Genomic DNA, 21,352 nt, shown 5'->3' with positions numbered 1-21,352 from the left:
GCACCTTCCACAACACCCGCGTAACAGCCGTCTCCCACATCCGCGCCATCTGCGACATTAGGAAAGGGATATCCTGCTGTAGTCTAGGTCCGCACATAAGCAGGCCTGGTAATCGAGATATACATATAGAACCTTAGAGTAATTATTTTTCCCAGTTGGGAGTATCACTGCACCACATGGTCGCATATTGCAGCAAGCCCGCCATGTAGCATAGGTGGAGGTAACTCCAATCCAAGATATCTCTCCAAAGTCGCCATCATCTGTAACAAAAGCAGAATCAATCGTTCCGGGCATCGTCTGCACACAGTGATACAATGTACGTTCTGGTCGCCACCTTTATGCCCCACCTCTTCAAGCCTATCCTCAATTGTATGGCCAGAGGCTCCATAGCCAACGCGAACAGCAGTGGCGACAGTGTGTGCCCCGTTCAATATCAAAGGAGTCCGATAGTATCATTCCCGTTCCCACCCGTGGCGCCGTATACAGCAGACACACCCATGACAGGAAGTTTAGTCCAATGCCTATTCTGCGTAGCACTTCCCACAGGCAGTCCCAGGACAAGGTACCAAACGTCTTTTCTATGTCAAGGGCCACTAGCGCGGCGTGGGTTGCAGAGTCACATGTCTCATGTATTACATGCAATAACATCTGCAAATTTATGAGTTTCCCTCCCCGGAATGAATCCGCATTGACCATCCCATAGTAGATGGGTTACAACTCGCCGTAGGTATTTTTACATCAATATTGAGCATAGATAGTGGCCTGTAGGAGCCAGGGTCCACCGGATCTTTCCCTGGTTTCAGTATCATAACTATCAGTGGTTCCCTTATGTGTGTTGGCAGCAAGGCTTCTCCGTGGGTTTCGCAGAATGTTTCCAGTAATCGGGGGAGAACTGTTGCAAATATGCACAGTAAAACTCAGTTGGTATACCATGAGGGCCTGGCGTTTTACCGTGCGTCATAGCCCCCAAAGCTTCCAGTAGCTCCTCTAGTGTTATTTCCCCTCTAGCTCCTCAGTCTGTGCCTCAATAAGCCGGGGAATTGGGAGCCCATCAAGATACCTGCACATCTGGCCGCCATCTTTGCTCTTCGGCAAAGTGTTTATGTGTTTCTGGTGATACCATAAAAGTAGATTCAAACGTACTTGTCCCAAGTACCTCTCCCCGGATTGTCCTTGAAGTGACAGCATTATCGGTAGAAGCAGTTTGCGCTTAAGGAGCCAAGCCAGCATGCGCCTGAGCAGTCTCCCTCACAATACAACTCATGTCTGTAGTCCCTACTTATATAACTATCCAGCCTATTCCAAATGGTTCCTATTTTTGCATGCACCACGCGGCAATCTGTGTTGGATTCATCTCAGTGGGCCACTCGGCACTGGAGAGCAGTTAGCTCGTCCTTTCGCTGTGTTAGCTCCTGCTCCAGTTTTTTCCGGATATCATAGGATTTAGGAATGTTCTCGCCTCTAATAACGACCTTTAGGGCCTCCCATTCCATGCCGCGTGTCCGGGTTGTAGACCAGTTCACGCTAAAATAACCATCTAGCGCCGCCTGTATATTTACTTTATATTCAGGGTCCCCGAGTAGCTCAGGCCGCATTCTCCACAGAGGGATAGTCGGCCTAGGTGTATGGGTCTTGCATTGTAATAAGAAAGGGGCATGATCTGATAGAAATCTCACCAGATGGTCAACACGATGAACATCCAGTGTTCCGATGTTTGCCAGCAAAAATCAGTCCAGTCTGCTATGCGCCCCATGTGTGGGCTTGTAGCAGGGAAATACTGTGGCGGCGGGGTGTAGTTACCTCTATATCTACGAATTGCAGACCACTCATGACCTCTCTAGGTTTGGCTGTCATATGTGGCTTAGTGCCCAGTTTTGGTGGGCTCCAATCTAATGTGCCATCAGAACACAATTAAAGTCTCCTGCGCAGATGACGGGCATTCCCATGTATGGTACTAATTCTTGTTGCAGTGTTTTAAAGAACAACTGCATCATCCAAGTTGGGGGCGTATAAATTTAGGATGCAGAGTTCGTGCCCGTCTAATTCTCCGTGCAAGTATATTTAGCGGCCTTGCACGTCTGCTGCTAGCCTTTTGAAGCGGAAAGGCACCCCAGGCGCAACCCAGACAGAGACCCCCTAGCATAGAAGGAATATGTCGCTGAATATAACTGTCCCCGCCACTTTGTCTGTAGCCTTTGTGCTTCACTATCCATCAAGTGTATCTCCTGTAGGAGGGCAGTTTGGGCGCCTATTCGTCTAAGGTAGGTGTGCTTTCTATAACACTTTACAAAAGAGTTCAGCCCCCTTACATTCCATGTAACAATGCGCATTAAGGTACTCATCCTGAGCTATGTCGTCCAACAGTCCCAGCTCCACCTCCCGCGGCAGAAAATAGGGGAGCGTGCTTGTTAAATCACACCCACCCCTCGCATTGTGGCCATCCTGAGTCCCCGCCTCACCTAGCGCCGTCGTGTGAGTGCCAAATGCGTCCAGCACAGCCCACTCCTAGGGACGGTCTCCGTCACCTCCCTAGGCACCTTCCTGTCCAGGTGGCCAACACGATATTCAAATACCCATTTTCTGGTTTTGGGGAAATCGGGGGCAGTAAAATGGAGGCGACCACGTCCAATGCGCCCGGCCTGATTACAGGACCTTGGCCACCTCCAGAGCTCCTCGGCCCCCTCCCCCAGCTCAGCACGACGTCTCACCAGAGTCTGGTGCACTCCACAGGTCCAAACACCAAACCGTGTGCCGTACGCTGCTATAACTGCGCAGTTCTCGGCACCACTGTCTCTTTGCTAGCCCCCTTGCCTTCATCGCACTTCTCACTGTAGTCCACTAGGCCGCACCAGGTGGTCTTTCAGGCCCAGGCCCTTGTAGCATGCGCTGGTGCCATCGGCCAGGGGGAGACAGGAAGCAACAGACAAAACGGGTTGCTTCCCTCAAATCAGGTTTCCCCTGCCAGGCTCTTCCAAATCAGCGCATCCGTTCCGGGTCCGGGCCTCAAACATTGTCGGCCCAGCCCGCATCCACCATCGCTGGTGGCTGGTTGGAGTCAGACACTCATCGCGAGTGCGGCTCCGCAGCTTATTTTCTGTGTTTTTTTTCCCTTCACTCTGCCATCACCACAGTCCCCCTCCTCTCATCCACCGGACCGATGGGTCTGCTGAGCCTTGGGGTGGCAGGATGGTGCAGGATTTAGACACCAGTGCCAGGAGCACTCGCCTAGTGCGTCCGGTCGGCCATCTTGTTGGCCATGCCCCCCACAATCAGTTAGAATAACTTCACAGAACTGAAAAACCAAACTGAGTAACTCCTCCCACCCTGCTTCCCTGCCACGAAGGCTCCTAACTGCCCAGCTCCCCAACTGGCAGAGTGCCGGTTGCCCACACTTAAACGGTAAATACTAACAATAGTGGGGTGGCTGGCTCCGACATAATTAACCTACAGATTCTAAATAGACATTACATATAAATCCCCATTCAGTATGGTTGACAAAATTTATCATGAGGTATTTTCATAGTTAATCAGTCACAGTTCCATTGACCATGGACACTTACAGTGCCCAAGGCTTTGCAGCTTATACATTCGCGGTTAGGCCCACCTTATGAATCCCTCATCTACCCTGAAAAAGACAGTCACTTACAACCCCCATCAATGTCAGTATAAGGGCAAGGAGGCAATACGCAGCACACATTTGTCACTCTGGGGTCCCTTGAAACTTACTCAGCTACTTTGTTGACTGTTGCATCTTTAACTTCTTTTTCTGTATGACTGCCCTTTCGGTCACCTCTGTCACCTTGACCAGTCTGTCCTCTAACCAGTCCCAAATCTCCCCAGGTGATGCCAAGTGCTAGGTCTTCCCTTCAGCAGTCACCCTTAGTCTGGCTGGGTATAACATCATGTATTTGAGGTTGCGTGCCCCGAGTTCCTTCTTCATCTCCCCGAAGCTGTGTCTAATTTTTTCCACTTGTTGGGTGAAGTCAGGGAAGAAACGAAAGATGGTATTTTCATATTTCAGATGTGTGAAGTCGCCGCCTGTAAGATTCTGAAAATTTAATATCCAGGCGATAATTGGTCACAGGGGGGCACCAGGCTTAGGCGGGGGACCAGTGCCCGATGGGCCCTCTCCATGGAATAAAATGTGGTCATGGGCTCTAGCCCTCAGTCCCTTCTGGGACCCCCACCACCCATATGTTGTTCCTCCTTGCTCTGTCCTTCTGATCATCAAGCTTCGCTGCCATGGTGTTAGTTTGTTGTGTAAGGAGCTGCACTTGGGATTCCAACCTCTTGGTGGTCGACTGCAGAAGATTGACGTGCAATTCGTCAGTAGTTACTTTTTTGCTAGCCATTTTTAGGTCCACCCGCAACAAGGCAGCATCAACCGTTGCTGCATTGAGCTTGGGTTCCAGCGTGCCTTTTACATCTTGAATCGCTGCCATGATGGCCTTGTCGCCTCCATCCGCCTGCACCCTGGGGACTGTGTAGTTGTCCATTTTGTTGGTTTGGGGCCCCTCAGGCCCCTTAGTTTTCACCATAGTGTTACAGTTCAACAGGGCCAGGCTGCAGTATCAAACAAATATGATATTCTGTCTGCCCTTTCTGTAGGTATCACCAGCTGAGCAAGTACACAAAGGAACATTGTGCATCAGACCCCTGCAAATAGGACCCTGCCTCCCAGGGTGCAAGTGTCTGCCCGAAGGCTAGCTGCCAGTTGGTGCAGTCCGGAAGATGTAATGGGACCCCCTTCAAGCCCACACTACTGTGGCTAAGGCATAGGCGCTCCCCCAGGTCCAGTCCAGCACAAACGACCAGCAGTGGATGTGCATGTGCCATGGACTTTGGCCTGTGTGCCTCCAAATATTCTGAGGGACAATCAGGGAAAGAAGATAGACCCAAGCCCCAAAATAAACATGCCCGCCTTAGTGACAGATAGCTAAAGAACTGGCCCACATTTGCAAATTGGGCAGTTTTGAACTTGTAAATATGCTCGGCATCGGTGTTCTGTTGGTGTTCTGTCACTTGTAGGACACTGCATACATTAGTACTTGATGCAGGCATTGTTTGTAGTAATATCAGGGAAATCAACAGTAAAAACTGACCCAGCAGACAGTAAAAGAGGCCCACAACACAGACCTGTCAGACCAGCCCTTCTGCCACTACCAGATTGTCCTAGAAGCCAACCCAACCGAGGAGTCAACATATTAGGTATTACAATGAATGTTTGGCGATTTTAGGTGTAAATCGTAACTGAGGTTGCCGGTCCGCCTCCGCAGTCAGGCCATGGTTGGTACCGAAAGACTGTTTTGGATGCCCCGCCTTCCGGCTCAGCACCAAAACAATCCCTTAAATCCAAGGCCGTGTCCTCAACATCGACCTCCATTACCTTGAACTGAGAAATAGTTTCTGTTTCAACCCAAGCCTCGGGATCGCGCTAGCAGCCTTCAGACTCTACTTCAATGCCAACTAAACACTGATCGACTAAGGCCAGACTCAAAAGTCCCCACCCCCTCAACTCCCCTTCTCCCTCCGTCTCCAGTTAATCCAACTTTGGAAACTATGGACACTGGTCAGTGTTAACTCCAAATACAGGAGGCTATAGGTCGAATTATTGCCACTTCTTTCCTCTCCTGTGCTCCCCAAAAGAAATCTCTCTTTCCAGGATTCTTTGTACGTTCCTGTCCCTGCAGAAAACACAGGACCAAGGACAAAGCTAACAGTCCTCCACGTGGGCCTTGTACACCTCCTCCTCTTCCTCCTCTACCACCTTCTCTGCGTCCACCCTCACCCCCCCTTCCACTTACCACTCCTGCACTTCACCCTTACCATGGTATTACATACCTCAGGGTTCTACTTGGTGTCCCACTAGGGACTTAGGGTCCATCAAGATGACACAACTCCATGGGACGCATATGACCCTGACCCTATTCCATCTAATGACCCTGACCTTTACCCCACACGACCCTCACCACCTGAGGATTCTACCTCTTTCTGACAAGTGGTAGCTACGGCAGCTGCCTTCCACAACGTGAAGCTGCATAAGACCCCCGTCAAACAGGACTTTCTGTTCGACACACTAACACCCACTGATTGGGACCTACAATATTTCCCTATATTCCCTGGCACGCTTTGCCATGCAGAGGATATTTTTCAAGAGCCTGTCCACTCTAGGGTTATCACACTAAGTGTGGATAAAAAGTACAAGGCAGCAGCCTCTGACCTGCTCTACTTCAGGTCACAGGTTCCACCCAACTCTGTTGAGGCAAAAACAGCTCATAAGTGGGCAAACAGTGAGGCCACTGGGGATTTTCTCCCCCTGAGAATGAGAGTAAGAAAATAGATGCTGCAGGCAAGAGAGTGGCAGGACAGGCTGTGAACCACTGGCGTACAGCCACTCCCAAGCCTTACTAGCCTGGTACAACCAGGCACATTGGGACGAAATGGAGGAGTTCCTCCAGTTCTTACCTGATAAGCATTGTAAAAGGGGGCAGCAGATAGTCGCAGAGGGGCAGGCAATTTCTAATAATTCCATCAAGTGCGCCCTGGATGCCGCAGACACAGCAGTTTGCGACATTAACATCATTGTTATTCTTGGAAAGGCATGCTTGGTTGCGTTGCTTTGGTTTTAAACCTTAAGTGTAGCAGGCAGTCCTCAATTTCCCTTTGATATGGAGCACTTATTTGGGCGCCAGATGGAAACCAAATTAAAAGAAAACTCAAGAAAGACACAGACACTGCTAAAGCCATATGCAGGCAAGTGCCTTTTTTCTTGGCATGGTTACCCCCATTTTTCTGCCAGTTGTCAGTATGTTTGACTGTGTCTACTGGGTTCCTGCTAACCAGGACCCCAGTAGTTTTGCTCTCTCCTCTTAATTGTACCCTTTTCTCCCCACAATTGGCATACTAGTCCCCCCATGGAAGTCCCTAGGATGTGGTACCTAGGTACCCAGGGCACTGGGGTTCCAGGGGATCCCTAGGGGCTGCAGCAGATATTCTGCCACCCATAGGGAGCCTATGCAAAGGGTTCAGTAGGCCTGCCGTTGTAGTCTGTCAGAACCGGGTGCAGGCACCCGGTTTCACTACAGGTCACTGCACCAGGTCACTGTAAGTCACCCCTATGGCAGGCCCTCTCAGCCCAGATGGCAGGGTGCAGGTACCTGTGTTAGGGCACCCCTGCACTAGCAGAGGTACCCTTACAAACTCCACCACCATTTTACTGGACTTCGTGAGTGCGGGGACGCCATTTTATATGTACTGGACATAGGGCATGTTTGGTTTCAAACATGTCGGAATCATACCCCACTGCTATTGCAAGTATTGGAAGTATGATTCTCCTTAGAGGACCCCCAGCATTGCTACCACCAGTCTTACAGGGTTTCTCAGGCAGCCCAGCTGCTGCCACCCCTCAGACAGGTTTCTGACCTCCTGTTGCTTGATCTGATCAAGCCCAGGAAGGCAGAACAAATGATTTCCTTCGGGAGAGGGAGGTAACATCCTCTCCCTTTGGAAATAGGTGTGACTGGCTTGGGAGGGGTAGCCTACCCAAGCCACTTGTTTGCTTTGAAGGGCACATTTGGTGCCCTCTGTGCATAAACCAGTCCACACCGGTTCAGGGACCCCCAGTCCCTGCTCTGGCTCAAAACTGGACAATGGAAAGGGGAGTCACCACTCCCCTGTCCATCACAACCCCAGGGGTGGTGCCCAAAGCTGCTCCAGAGGGTCCCTGGGTTCTGCCATCTTGACTCCAAGGTTGGCAGAGAACTCTGGGAGCATCTGAGAGGCCAGGCAGGTGACATCAGAGCCCCCTCCTGATAGGTGCTTACCTGGTTAGGTGACCATTCCCCCTTTCAGGGCTATTTGGGGTCTCTCTCTTGGATGGATCCTCAGTTTCGGCTTACAAGATTCCTGCAGAACACATTTGCAACCATTACTTCAACTTCTGGCCTCCGGAACTGGGACTGGACCCTCCAGGAACCCACAAGCTGCAGGTCCACAAGGAAGCCTCTTCAGCAACATTGTATCCAGAGTTCCTGCCAGCTTTGCAACAGTTTCCTCGCCGTGCATCCTCAGAAGACTGCAACTCTTCATCCTGCAAAAGAAGAAGAAGGAATCTCCCTTGGAGTGAAGGAGTCACTTCCCTGCAACCGCAGGCACCTACAACAAGCGACGACCGGCTGCGTGGATCCCCTCTGTTGCTGAGCTGCGTGGATCCTGCATCACAGGTGGTGGTACAGAATAGTCATCTAGGTCCTCTCTGCCACCTGTCCAACTTTGTTGGAGGTAAGCCTTTGCCTTCCCACTCACAAGAGTACCCTCGTACACCTCATCACTTGCAGCTACCAAGGCTTGATTGAGTCTCATCCAAGGGATTTTCAGGCGATGTGCAGCTCCAGCCCCCAGCACTCCTTCCTGCAAATACTAGCCTCCTTCGTGGTTCTCCTGTTGCGAGGGATCCCCTTTTGTAGTGCTGCGTGGGATCCTTCTGTGGCTTCTGTGACCCGTCCTGTGGGACTCCTGGTGATGCTTTTCCTGCTCCTGTGGATTCTCTGCGACGCGAAAGGTGTGATTCCCTCTCCTGGGCCTTGCTGGTCCCCAGCAGCACCTCTTTTCCACTAACTGCTAGTTTGCCTTTGAAAGGCTTGTTGGTGGAAATCCTGCACCGACACCAGTCTACAATTTTCCTTCCGGCGTTGGACATCTTCTGCATCCATCTGGAACTCTTCTACGGCTCCTGGGCTGCAGTGCTGCCCTGGTCTTCAGACCCATCGACCAACTCCTGCACCCACAGCTGGGTGGGTAGTACCCCCTGCTCCTCCTGGACTCCACTGTGACTCTTGGACTTGGTCCCCTCTCTCCACAGGTCTTCTTTCTTCAGGAATCCACCGCTGGTTTTCTTGCAGTCTTCTCTGAGTGTTTTCCTTTTCTTCTTTTCCTCCTTCTGGGTGGTTTGGGGAAAATCCAGTGTTTTACTCCTGCATTCCTGGTTGCTGGGGGGGGGGTACTGTGTTACTTACCTTTGTGGTTTTCTAATACCCCATCTCCTCTCTACACAGTTTACTTACCTAGTTGGGGGTACCTTATTCGCATTCCATTTTTTTTAGTATGTGGTTTGTGCTCCCCATAGGGTCACTATTGGTTTCTACTGTTTGCACTGTTTTCTAACCTTTTCTGTGCCTTTTTCTGGTTGCTAGGGTATATATTTAGTGTATTACTACCTCCTAGGGGTCGAGTGATTTGTGATAATCTGTGCCAAAAATAAAGTACCATCATTTTTGTACAACTGAGTGTTTTCTTTCATGTGTGTAAGTGCTGTGACTACAGTGGTATTGCATGAGCTTTGCATGTCTCCTAGATCAGCCTTTGGGTGCTCATCCACAGCTCCCTCTAGAGAGCCTGGCTTCTAGACACTGCCCCCACTTTTCACTAAGAAGGGATACCTGGACCTGGTATAAGGTGTAAGTACCTCAGGTACCCTCCACACACCAGGCCAGCTTTCTACACCATAGGTGCCATTAAGTCCCCTACACAAGGAGGCACTTTTCATCACCCTGGGTTCAGAGGTTCATATAAATCCTCCATCTCTGAGGCATCTACCTCCCACCCCAGACAGGCTCAATCCACCTTTACTAGAGGATTCTAAAGAGGCTCTTATCGAGGTACCATTAAGAAAGAGAGGGGAAAGAGGACCCCCTCTCGCAGATCCTCCACCACTGCCAAGCAGTGACTACCTTCACCTTCCTCCATCCCCTTGATCACCCAACACCTGTCGGGGGAAGACTTCAACATTTCTATTCAACATGGGACACCATTAACATGGAACAATGGGCTCTCACCATTATCCAACATAGTTATTGTCTGGAGCTCACCACCATTCCTCCCATTATTCCTCCTCGCACTCACAGGCTATCTCAGGAACACTTAACCCTTCTCAAACATGAGGTCCAAGCCGTTTATATCATGGGGACCATAGAGCCTGTTCTGCCACAGCATCAAGAGACAGGAGTGTACTCCCTAAGCTTCCACATTCCCAAAAAAGGACGGCTCAATACTCGACCGAAGACCTCTCAACAAATGCATCCTTTCGGAGCACTTTCATGTGGTCACCCTTCTGGACGTTATCCTGCTCCTACAGCAAGGGGACTTTAACAGCTCCAGATTTAAAAGACACTTACTTTCACATTCCCATTCATCCTGCACCTCGGAAATACCTAAGATTTGTTATTGCAGGCAAACACTATCAGTTCTAGGTCCTTCCATTCAGAGTCTCTCCTGCTCACAAAATACTTAACAGTAGTCGCTGCACAACTGAGGAGACAAAAAATTAATTTGTTCCCCTACCTCAGCGACTGGCTCTTCAAGACCAGCACATTACGCCTGTGTCAACAACACACTCAATTAGCAGTCTACCTTCACAACCTGGACTTCACTCTCAACATTCCCAAATCTCATCTCCAGCCCCTACAGGTACAACCTTACTTAGGGGCCATCTTGAATATGGAGCTAGAGTTGGCACATCCCAATCAGGCTTGTGTCCAGAATTTATAGAGCCTACACCCATAGTTTCAGGAGAACCATACTTACACATGCAGGACCATTATGCGTCTGTTATGGATGATGGCCTCCTGCATCGCCATCATTCCTCATGCCAGATTACACATGCGTCCCCCTCCAACAGTGTTTGCCTTGCCAATGGTCTCGGTCACAGGGTCACCCCACAGATTTAGTGTTGTTAGACCACCAGACTCACAGTTCTCTGCAGTGGTGGAACACCAACAACCTCTTGAAGGGGCGGCCCTTTCTAGACCCTGTGCCTCAAGTCGCACTGAACACAAATGCATCACTCATAGGTTGGGGTGCTCACCTTCAAGACCTGACACTACAGAGCCTATGGGATGCGGATCTCCGGTCTCTCCGCATCAGTTACCTGGAGCTTCAAGCAGTGTTCCTGGCCCTGAGAGCATTTCTTCCTTACTTTTCAAAGCTGTCTTAGTCCGCACAGACAACATGACCTCCATGTATTACTTATGGAAAGGAGGGGGGGCTTGGTCTTCTCAGCTCTCACAACTCTGACCATATAGAAAAGGGCCTTCACCACCATATTCACTTGGTGGTGGAGTATCTGTCTGGATCATGACAGCTATTTTGCACACCTGCTCAGCAGGATGCAACAACAAGTCCATGAGAGGGAACTCCACCCACAAGTCCTTCAGTTGAACTTCAGAAAGTGGTGAACTCCTCACATAGACCTTTCTGCCACAGCAGAAAATGCAAAATGCCAAAGCTTCGCCTCCAGGTACCTGTACCCACTATCCAAGGCAATGCTCTATGGATGACTTGGTCATGGACATTTGCCTACGCTTTTGAACCTCTCCCTTTCATTCCATGTCTGATTCAGAGGATCAGGCAAACATCCCCAACTGTGATCCTTATGGCTCCTGCTTGGCCATGCCACCTTTGATAACTACATTCCTTGGTCTATCAATAGTCTTACACAAGAACTACCCCCAACAGGGCAGACCTAAATCAGACATCCAGACCCCAAGTCACTCAACCTTGTGATATGGCTCTTGAGGTCTTTGAGTTTGTCTACCTAGGCTTATCTGCGGAGTGTATGGACATTCTCAAGAAAGCCCATAGACCTACTACTAGAGCCTGTTATGCTGCAAAATGAAAACATTTTGTTTGCTACTGCCAACCCATACGCATTGACCCCTCAAAAACTACAGTACCAGAAATCTTCTATTTGCTCCACTTACTGAAAGCAAATCTAGCCTATACTTACATTTGACTGCATCTTGCAGCTGTTGCTGCATATCACTAAAACAAACAACATATGTCCTTGTTCAGAATCCCAGTCATTAAGACTTTCATGGAAGGTCTTAATTGCGTAATTCCACCTAGGGTACCTCCTGCACCATTGTGGAATCTTAACATTGTGCTCACCAGACTCATGGGTCCCCCATTTGAACAACTCCATTCCTGTCCACTTCAGTTCCTCTACTGGAAGTTGGCTTTCTTAGTTGCCATCACATCACTCAGGCATGTTGGTGCGCTCTAGGTACTAACATTGGAAAAGTCCTTCTTCTAAATTCATAGGGATAAAGTAGTCTTACGTACTAACCCTAGATTTCTCCCTAAAGTGGTTTCACAGTTTCCCATTGACCAGTCCATTGAACTACCAGTCTTCTTCCCACAACCAGACTGCTGTGGAAAGAGCCCTTCACACACTAGATGTCAAAAGAGCACTCCTGTTCTATACTGACAGAACCAAAGAGTTAAGTAAAAACGGGCAACCCTTTGTGTTTTTCTTCTCCACCTCATAAAGGTGACCCAATTTCCAAGTCTGGCATAGCCAGATGGATGGTAAAATGTATACTGACCTGTTAGGCTAAAGCCAAAAGACCTTTGCCTGTTTCCCCCAGAGCTTACTCTAAGAGGAAAAAAAGCTGACATTTGTAAGGCAGCTTCATGGTCCACACATTCACAAAACACTACTGTGTGGATGTTCTAGCATGCCAATAAGCCATTGTAGGTCTTGCAGTGGTACATACACTTTTCCATTCAACTGCAACTCCTACAGACTAGCCACCTTCTTTTATAGAGGAACTGCTTTACAGTCTGTACAGAGCATGTCTTCAGCCACACATGCTATTGAACGGATTATGTTACTTACCATGTAAGCATCTGTTCGTGGAATATAGTGGTGTAGATTCACATGCACCATCCCTCCTCCCTAGGCGCCTGTGGCTGTTGCAGTTTAATTACATTTGTATATGTGTATTTACTTTTTTGCATGGACATTTCTTTCTCTATTCTTTACTTCCTTACACTGCTTTCTCACCCGCCTGCTGGGAAACAGTCTATCAAAGGAGTCGATGCCCATGCGCAATATTACTGTGTGGAGGAGTCACTCCATCTCTTGACTCGGAACATTTCTTCAAAGGAAAACAACTTGCACCACTCTGGACCCAACCCTAGGTGGCAGGAGTATGGACAGCATGTGAATCTACAGCACTACATGCCACAAACAGATTATTATAGGGTGAGTAACATAATCTGTTTTGGGTCTGGTGTAAGGACAGTTTTACCTGCCTTGCTAGTCTGTTTTCTTAAAAAAAAAAAATCTTCCAAATATACATATATAAATAGGAGCTCCAAGTAAAAAATCTTTCGCCGTTGGACTGTTGACATGTCACCCAAATTATGTTCCCTCCCACACCAGCAGAAAGTGCAGCTCATCAGACCAGCCCACTCTAGCCATTGGAGAATGCAGTGTTGTACATTGGAATAGAGTATAGTGGAGTGATGTAGGGTGGAGTGTGATATAGTACAGTGGCATTCAGTGGAATACCATAGAATGGGGTGGTGTACAGTGGAGTGCCGTAGAGTGGAATGGCGTAGAGCGAATTGACGTAGAGTGGAGTAAGGTAAAGTGTAGGGGTGTACATTGAAATAGCATACAGTATAGTTGAGTACACTTCAGTGGAATGATGTGCAGTGGAATAGGATACAGTGGAGTTGTGTACAGTGATGGTTTTGAGTGAAGTGAGATATACTGGAGTTCTTTACAGTGGAATAGCGTACATTGGAGTAGCATAGCTTGTAGTGGCGTACAATGGAGTGACGTAGAACAAAATAGCTTAAAAACTAATGGTGTCAAGTGGAGTGGCACAAGTAGAGTGGCATATAGTGAGGTGACGTACACTGGAATGGCGTAAATTGGAGTAACGTATAGTGGAATAGCGTACAGTAGAGTTGGGTACAGCGGAATTGTGGAGAGTGGAATAGGGTAGTGTGTAGTGTCGCATAGTGGAGTGACATAGATGAGAGTGGAGAAGATTAAAATGGAGTGCCGTGGCATAGAGAGTAATAGATTAGAGTGGTGTGTTGTAGAGTTGGTTACGGTGGAGTGGGGTATGGTGTAGTTGCATACAGTCTAATAGTGTAGAGTGGTGTGGCATATAGTGTAATGGCGTAAAATGGAGTACCATATGTATTGAAAATAGGTATGTTTGACCACTGACTTTGTCTTGCACCACTTTGCATATTATTTGTTCAGTGTTCACCAATTGCAGATTACATTTTGTATTCCGTTTAGCTGCCTATTGGCTTTATCTTGGCGTTAGACATTGCAGTTTGAGACATTGCAGTTGAGCTGTGTTGTTCCACATGGTAAACTGAGCTTGTGTTTTTCGTATATCTTTCTCACCGAACACGAACAGTTAGTCAGTCAACATGATAAGAAGGACAGTGCAGGGAAAGGTTGGCCAGTTTTCAACGTTTTTCTTCCAACTCTGACCTACAGTAGCCAGCATGTTTGAATGTTTCCCTCACAGAGGAATCTTTTTTTCAAGAAAGCCCTTTCGGTTCTTTAAAGATATATAAAGGTGGCCCTGCACAGTAGCGAGCGAATTTCCATGACCCCAATCAGGATTAGACGTCGGATGCCTGACACACACACTTGTCCCGTGAGGGTGGATATCTCTTTCTCGCAGTTGAACGGGGCCATCTTCTTGCTGGCATGAGAAAGATGAAGGGCTTGGCAGGCCCTAGGGTGATGAATTTTTATTTTATGCTTGGCTTTGCATTTATGCTATAATATAATCACTTATATTTGCTGTGTACATTGCAGTTGAGAATCATTTTGATATATTTTCCTTTCATTGCTGTGACTATTTTTAAACGTGTGCTTTCGACCTACTAATCTCCTTCATTTTTTAGGAACCTCGTGGTTAAATAATAATAAATGTCTTCTTTAAACTGAGAAGTGCATTCCAGAGATTTTTGTCAGCTCGGTCATTAGTTAAAGCAAAACACCATAGAGTGAAGCAACATACAGTGGAATAGCTTTTAGTGTCTTGACGTACAATAGAGTGGCGTAGAGCAGAGTGGCATATATTGGAGTAAGGTAGAGCGAAAGTGAAATAGACTGGACAGGAGTACAGTGCAATAGCGTAGAGTTTTGTGTTGGAGAGTAGTGACGTGCACTGGAATAACCTATAGTGGATTGACATACACTGGAGTGGTATAAAGTGAAGTGGTGTACATTGGAATAGCTTAATCTAGTTGCGTAAGGTGGAGTGGGGTACAATACAATGGTGTAGAGTGGAGTATTGCATACTGGAGTGGCATGCAGGGTAGTAGCCCACAGTGGAGTGCCATACAGACAAATAGCATAGAGTGGATTGGCGTAAAGTGGAGTGGCATGCAGTGGAATAGGGTAGAGGGTAATGTAGTAGAGTGGAATAGTGTGGAGTGTTGTAAATTCGACTGGCGTAGTATGTACAGTGGAGTGCCATACAATGAAATAGTGTAGAGTGGATTGGCATAGTTGAGTGACATACAGTGGAGTTGTGAACAGTGGCATGGCATACAGCTTAATGGTGTAGAGTGGAGTGGAATAACAGAATGGCGTATAGTAGGTTGGAATAGAGTGGAATGCCATACACTGCAGTAGCGTACAGTGTAGTGGCATAGAGTGAAGCGATGCACTGTAGAATAACGTAACGTTTAGTGGAGTAGAGTGTAATTTTATACAGTGGAAGAGTGTATAGTGGTTTGGCATAGAGTGGAGTGGCCTACAGTGGAATTACATGGAGTGGCATAAAGTGTAGAGTGGCATAGACTTGAGTGCAGTAGGGTGAAATAGAGTACAGTGGAGTGGCATAGAGTTAAGTGTGGAAGAGTGTAGTGGCGTACAGAGGTAGGGAGGAGTTGCGTACTATGGAATAGAGCACAGGAGATTTGTATGTAATGGAATGGTGTACAATAGAGTGGAGTGGTGTAGACTGTGTACCGTACAGTGAAGCGTCATTGAGTGGGATACACTAAAGTGGCATAGAGTATGATGTGGAGTAAAGTGGAATAGCTTAAAGTGCAGTGTTGTACACTCGAGTAGTGTGGCAAGCCTAGACTGGAATACCATAGAATGTAGTGTCGTAGAGTGGAGCTGCGTTCAGTGGAACAGCGTAGAGTAGCCTCTAGTGGAAAGCCATTAAGTGTAGTGGCATACACTGCAATGTTGTAGAATGGATTAGCATCTAGTGTAATAGCATGCAGTGGAGTGTGGTAGAGTGGAGTGGTTTATTGGATTTGTATAGAGTGCAGTGACGTACAGTAGATTCGTGTAGAGTGCTGTGGTGTATAGTTTAGTGATATAGAGTGGAATGGCGTAGAGTAGTAGGGTAAAGTGGCGTCTCAGAGTGAAGTGACGTGAAAGTGGGTGAACGGATGTAGATCTAATGTGCTCAGAATAAAATCTGACATGCAAGTGCTATTTAGTGTAAATATAAATAAATAGTAAGTGTAAATAGTGTAAGTATTGTTAAAGTTATAATTGTTAAAATGCTTAGTAATATATTGTGCCATGGTGTACCACAGTAAATATCGATAGGGGGTATCTAATTGGCTAAAGGCTTGTTTTTACAAAGCGTAAAAGGCAGCCATGTAGTTTTGAGCAAACTTTCGCTAAATTCTGTATTGTGACCTTATCTATAGGTATTAGGTTTTATATTTGTTCCCTACCTATTACTAGTGATAATAGAGGAATGTATTGATAATGTTCCATCTACTTGTATAAATAGGTATAACGCCCCTTGAAAAAAACTGTTTGATAACTGGCTTCTCCTCTCCTGTCTCCAATGCCTGCCTTTCTGCCTAAACAGTAGTGTCTCTCTCCTACGTTTTGCCCATTTTCCCTTCAAAGGTGACTTCTCCTTTGAAGCTCTCCTTTTGAGCTAATCCTATATGGCTTTCCGCTGGAGGGAGGTAATTCCTGTTTCCCATGCAGGCCCCTGTTGTGTCATTTGCTGGGAGTCGTTAGCACGTCTCCCCAGGTGGGTAGAAAGCTGTCTACACGACAAGCCCTGTGTAAATCAGTAAATGGACACTAGAAACCTCGGGCAACTGAAGTGGCAACTTAAATTAAATGTGGTCTAACCATTGAATCGGATCTCATTCATTGAGAGCGTGATTCAGCGTTTGGCGGAGGGGTTATCTGATGGATATCCTGTCTGCCGTATTAGGATCCTATTAAGCCTATGGAGATTGTAATACGGCAGACAGGATATCCCTCATGTTTGTGACGAAGTAACCTGACTGCCAAACTCTAAACCAGGTCCTTAGTCTTTTGGTACCAAGCAGTAGCACCCTTAGTAGTCGCATCCAAAGGTTACCAGTGTTAGGGTGCCAGCTTGTAACTCCGTATCTTAGCCCTTCTGCAGTAAAAACGACAATTTAAGGATTTTACTGTGCGAACATGTAAAAGTACATGTTCCACTTCCTAATATACCGCACACTGCCTTGGGGCTTGTTAGGCCTGGCACAGAGGTGACTTACATACATTAAAAGGGGAGTTTGGGCTTTGTAATTGCTTTAAATATCAAAGTGGAGATACAGTTTAAAACTACCCTTCCAGTGTTCTGTGGCAAATTGGGAGCCTTGATTTACCTTGTCCCACTATGGGTTGCAGGCACGGATTGGGGAGTGCACTCTTACAAGCTCTGGGTACCCCTGGTACCATAAAACTGGGAACATACAATTAAGTTAGGCTATAGAATTGGGGACAAGCCATTTAGCCATGCACTATTATAAGGGTCACAGCACCTGCACTGAGTCCTGTTTAGTAGGGCTCAGGGCATTTCAGAGCCATTACACCAGTATCTAGTAGTCAAAATATCGGCAAAATGTGGTGATAAACCTGTAAAAAAATCTGTTTCCCTACATTATCCTATTGAACTCGAGCACAATTTATTAGAGTTGCAAAAAGTGGGCTTGTACATTTTTATGTTGAAGCTACACCCTCTCGACTTTGTGAAGAACATTTTAAGCAGTTGCATCTTAACTAAGAAAGACATTTAGTAAGAACCTGAGGTATTTGGACTTTGTGATAGACTTGTTAAGCAGTTGCCTCCGATTTGAGAGGGAGATCTAATACAGTTCTCAAGGGCTGCAGTCTTGTTAAAGACTTCATGCTGTTTTTTTCTGACGTGAAATGGACATCTATTAATTACTTGAGGTTACAACAAATATGTGCATGGCCAGGCCAATTGACTTTGCCAGTGCTTGTTCTGTTTGCAAATATCAGTATTTGTATTATTTTCAGTCTTGACAAGGTGCAGTCATTGCATTGATTTAAAGGTAGAAAACATGATTTGTCTCTTCATAATTATTGCACAACCATGTAAGAGTTTTAGATGAAGCAGAAATTATTTGGGATAACTTAAGAAACTAAATCAGCATTTGTGAATGTGCATTTCAACACTGACAGGCATGTCTTTTTGTTTGCGATTAGTAGTATAAGTGTTGGATGGTGCAATATTCTTACCACAGCGTTTCTCCTCTTATGCTTTTGTAATGTTGAAGTTTTGACTCAATGTCCGTTACTCTTTTGTGTTGATTTAAAGAGTTTCAGATTTGGTGCTGAGATTGCCTACGTGGGTGCTACAATTCTGGATGTCACGAAGAACCTCCGGAATAAAACATTGGTCGGAGGACGTCAAAAAGGTGAACTGAAAGTAAATTCAAAATATTTTGTGAGTTTAAAAGGTAAAGTTACTTTGGTTTTAATTTTTGTCATGGGTTGTTTCTTCCAGGAACAATCAATGGGTTCTCAGGAGGCCAGACTGCCATTTTGTCCCGAACCAACAGCTGTGTATTTTCAGAAGCTGTGAGAGTTACTGAAGGAGAGAGGCCTGCCAGGATACACTTGATTGGAGTAAGAGGATTAATATCTCTTATATTTGGAAAGCACTTGAGAAAATGTACAAAGAGATGGATACCCTGTGCTCTCTATTACAAGTACATTATATGTGGTGGCACTTGTGATAATGAGGACAGAATATCTGTCAAATTTGTGATGGATATCTGTCCACCAAAGTCTAAATCAGACTCTGTTTCGTTTTCACATGGTTTTATATATCACCATCAATCTTGAAGGTATTTTATCTTTTTATTTGTAAAGGAGGATACAAAACTTCACTGTTTAGCTACGAAAGGGAAGGAGCGGTGCTTGTAGGAGGAAAGCCAATAGATGCTCCCTCTCATTCATCCCCCTCACCCTAGCTGCAGTGTAGCTGTAGAAAGCTTACTGGAGAGACACTTGAGAGATACCTCAGTTCAGAAGAGTTGTAAAATTACTTGGATCGGTATATCTTTTTTTCTTTTTGTTTAAATTTTATTTATTCATCAAAAAATAAACATAACACTCAAAACAAAACCATATACAATAAAGTAAACAGACAAAAAGGGAGATAAAACCTACGCTTCCCTGGAAGGGTGCCGCCTCTGTGTCAATGATGCCAAACCGTGCTCTCCATCAAGGGTACAGAAAGATCAACACACAAGTTCTAACTGAGCATGGGCATTTCCATAACAAAGCAAGGAACTCAGAAGTGCGAGCACTGGTGGGGTTAAATCACATCACAGTACGAGCAACCATCTTGCATCAATACATCGCCCCACAACGGTATTCATTCGTTGTCCATTCTGCCCAGATGTAAGTGGGTACTCCAGGCTCCCCAAAGTAATACAGAGCGATCGGATGATCCATTGGCAGACGAGAAACAAAGGTAACTTCTAGGCGGTCAACCTCTGGGTGTTGAAAGGCTTCCAGCATAGTGGAAGTTAATTAGACAGAGCAGTGCAAATCACAATATATGGTACATTGAACAACAACAACTAGACAGTGGTTCTGCAGTGCATGGTTACTTGGTTCAGTAAGGGAGAGAGAGCAGATAATGTGCTCCAACGGCCTAGGTAATAAAGGGGCACAAGGCCATTGGGGGGGGGGGGAGCAGACACCCAGCAGACAGGCATGCAACCAAATCAGGCGATAGGGCCGTGAAGGGATGGGTCAAGATGCAGAGCGACTGACCTGCCCCGGCCCATAACCCACCAACTCACATTCCTGGGGGTGTCCCAGGACACCACTGGTGAGGGGAAGCCCCAGGGTCTGTAGGCACTGTTGGTCTCAGCATGTCCATGGGTGCTTCACCTCGGGGTGGGGGACTCATCTGCCGAGGTATCCCCATCTCCCACCTTGCCTCCCCCATGCAACTGCTCAATCATACTATTCCAGGACTTCAGGTCTCGCTCTGTGTGCTCATCTGTACGGATCCTGCGGAGTCGATATCCCTCAGCCGTCGCCCATTCAAGAAGATCAGTCAGCCATCTATTGCATGTCAGGGGGTACGGGTTAGCCCACTGGATGGCAATGCGCCTCTTAGCCAGTGCAAGCCCCAGCTGCGCGAGTCTGTGTGCCATTTCTTGCCCTTTTTTTGTGGATGGGCAGCAATCCCAGCAAGCAGTGCCACATTGTTAACTTCACTTTCACTGGCGTTGCTGCCTTTTAGTGTTCCTACTGTCTGACATCAGAAGGGTTGTAGGAAACTGCATTGCCATGTGACGTGACCGAAAGTGGCAGGAGATATGCTGCATAGTGCGCATGCATCAGGTCATGTTGGGAATATTCTATGAAGGCACTGTGGCATCAGGTACGCTCTGTGCAAATAGTAAAATTGCCTCAGTTTAAATCTAGCGTTACTATACCCTTCCTTCACTCGTGTATGGGCCCCATTCCATTCCCCATCTGTAAGTGGCATCTCCAGGTCCACATCCCACATTGCTCGCATCACATGTATATCTATCTATCTGTCTGTCATTTCTTTAGGGCTGCGTATATTCGGGAGAGGAGACCGCAGTCACTGCTTGGGTATATTTGCTCCCTCGCGAGGTGGAACTTGGTGGGCTCCTCCAGAAAGGAGGTCCAAATCTCCCGGGCCATTCGTGATAAGCTAGTAAATTGCAGGAATTGTCCTTGGTTGGTCCCAAACAGGATCTCAGCCCCCCCTAAGGTTACAAATGAGCCGTTTTGATATAAATCCCCACATTATTGCATAAGCTTCCTCGCCATCTTACAGTGTGTTAGCGACGCATGCAAAAGGGCGGTGACACCAGATCTGGAGCAGGTTTGCATAGGGTGCCCTCTGCAATACCCGAGTCACCACCCACTCCCATACTCTCGACACCTGCAATGTTACAAAGGGAGTAGCCTCCGATAGTCTAGAACCACCCTTGAGAAGGCTTGGAAGCCTAGATAAGCATGTGAACCCTTCCAGTGGTTTTTTTCCAAGTTGGGGGCATCATCACACTACATATCCGCGTACTGCAGCAAACCTGCCATGTAATATAGGTGGAGATCTGGTAGCCCCAATCCACTGTCAGCCAGGTCCAGCTTCAGCACCTCAAGGTGTATTCTACATCTCTTAACCGCTCACATTAGGGACAGCAGCAGCTTATCCAGCTGGCGAAACAATGCGGGAGGCAGCTCGCAGAACGTGTTTTACCTGATGTA

At 47.1% G+C, this 21,352-nt stretch overlaps 1 protein-coding gene across 2 annotated transcripts in view; it reads left to right on the top strand.

The window, feature by feature from the left end:
- FBH1 (F-box DNA helicase 1) overlaps positions 1 to 21,352 on the top strand; it is a 925,111-nt gene that overhangs the window by 553,767 nt on the left and 349,992 nt on the right. For both annotated transcript variants that reach the window (XM_069229276.1, XM_069229275.1), the window contains 2 exons: positions 18,405 to 18,504; positions 18,594 to 18,715. In XM_069229276.1, the coding sequence (XP_069085377.1) occupies positions 18,405 to 18,504; positions 18,594 to 18,715 (222 nt within the window). The remainder of the gene's footprint in view (positions 1 to 18,404; positions 18,505 to 18,593; positions 18,716 to 21,352) is intronic.

The sequence above is a fragment of the Pleurodeles waltl genome, chromosome 4_1 (genome assembly GCF_031143425.1).
Source record: "Pleurodeles waltl isolate 20211129_DDA chromosome 4_1, aPleWal1.hap1.20221129, whole genome shotgun sequence".
Lineage (NCBI taxonomy): Eukaryota > Metazoa > Chordata > Amphibia > Caudata > Salamandridae > Pleurodeles > Pleurodeles waltl.
The sequence above is the reverse complement of the archived record's forward strand: the minus strand, read 5'-3'. Positions and strand labels throughout refer to the sequence as shown.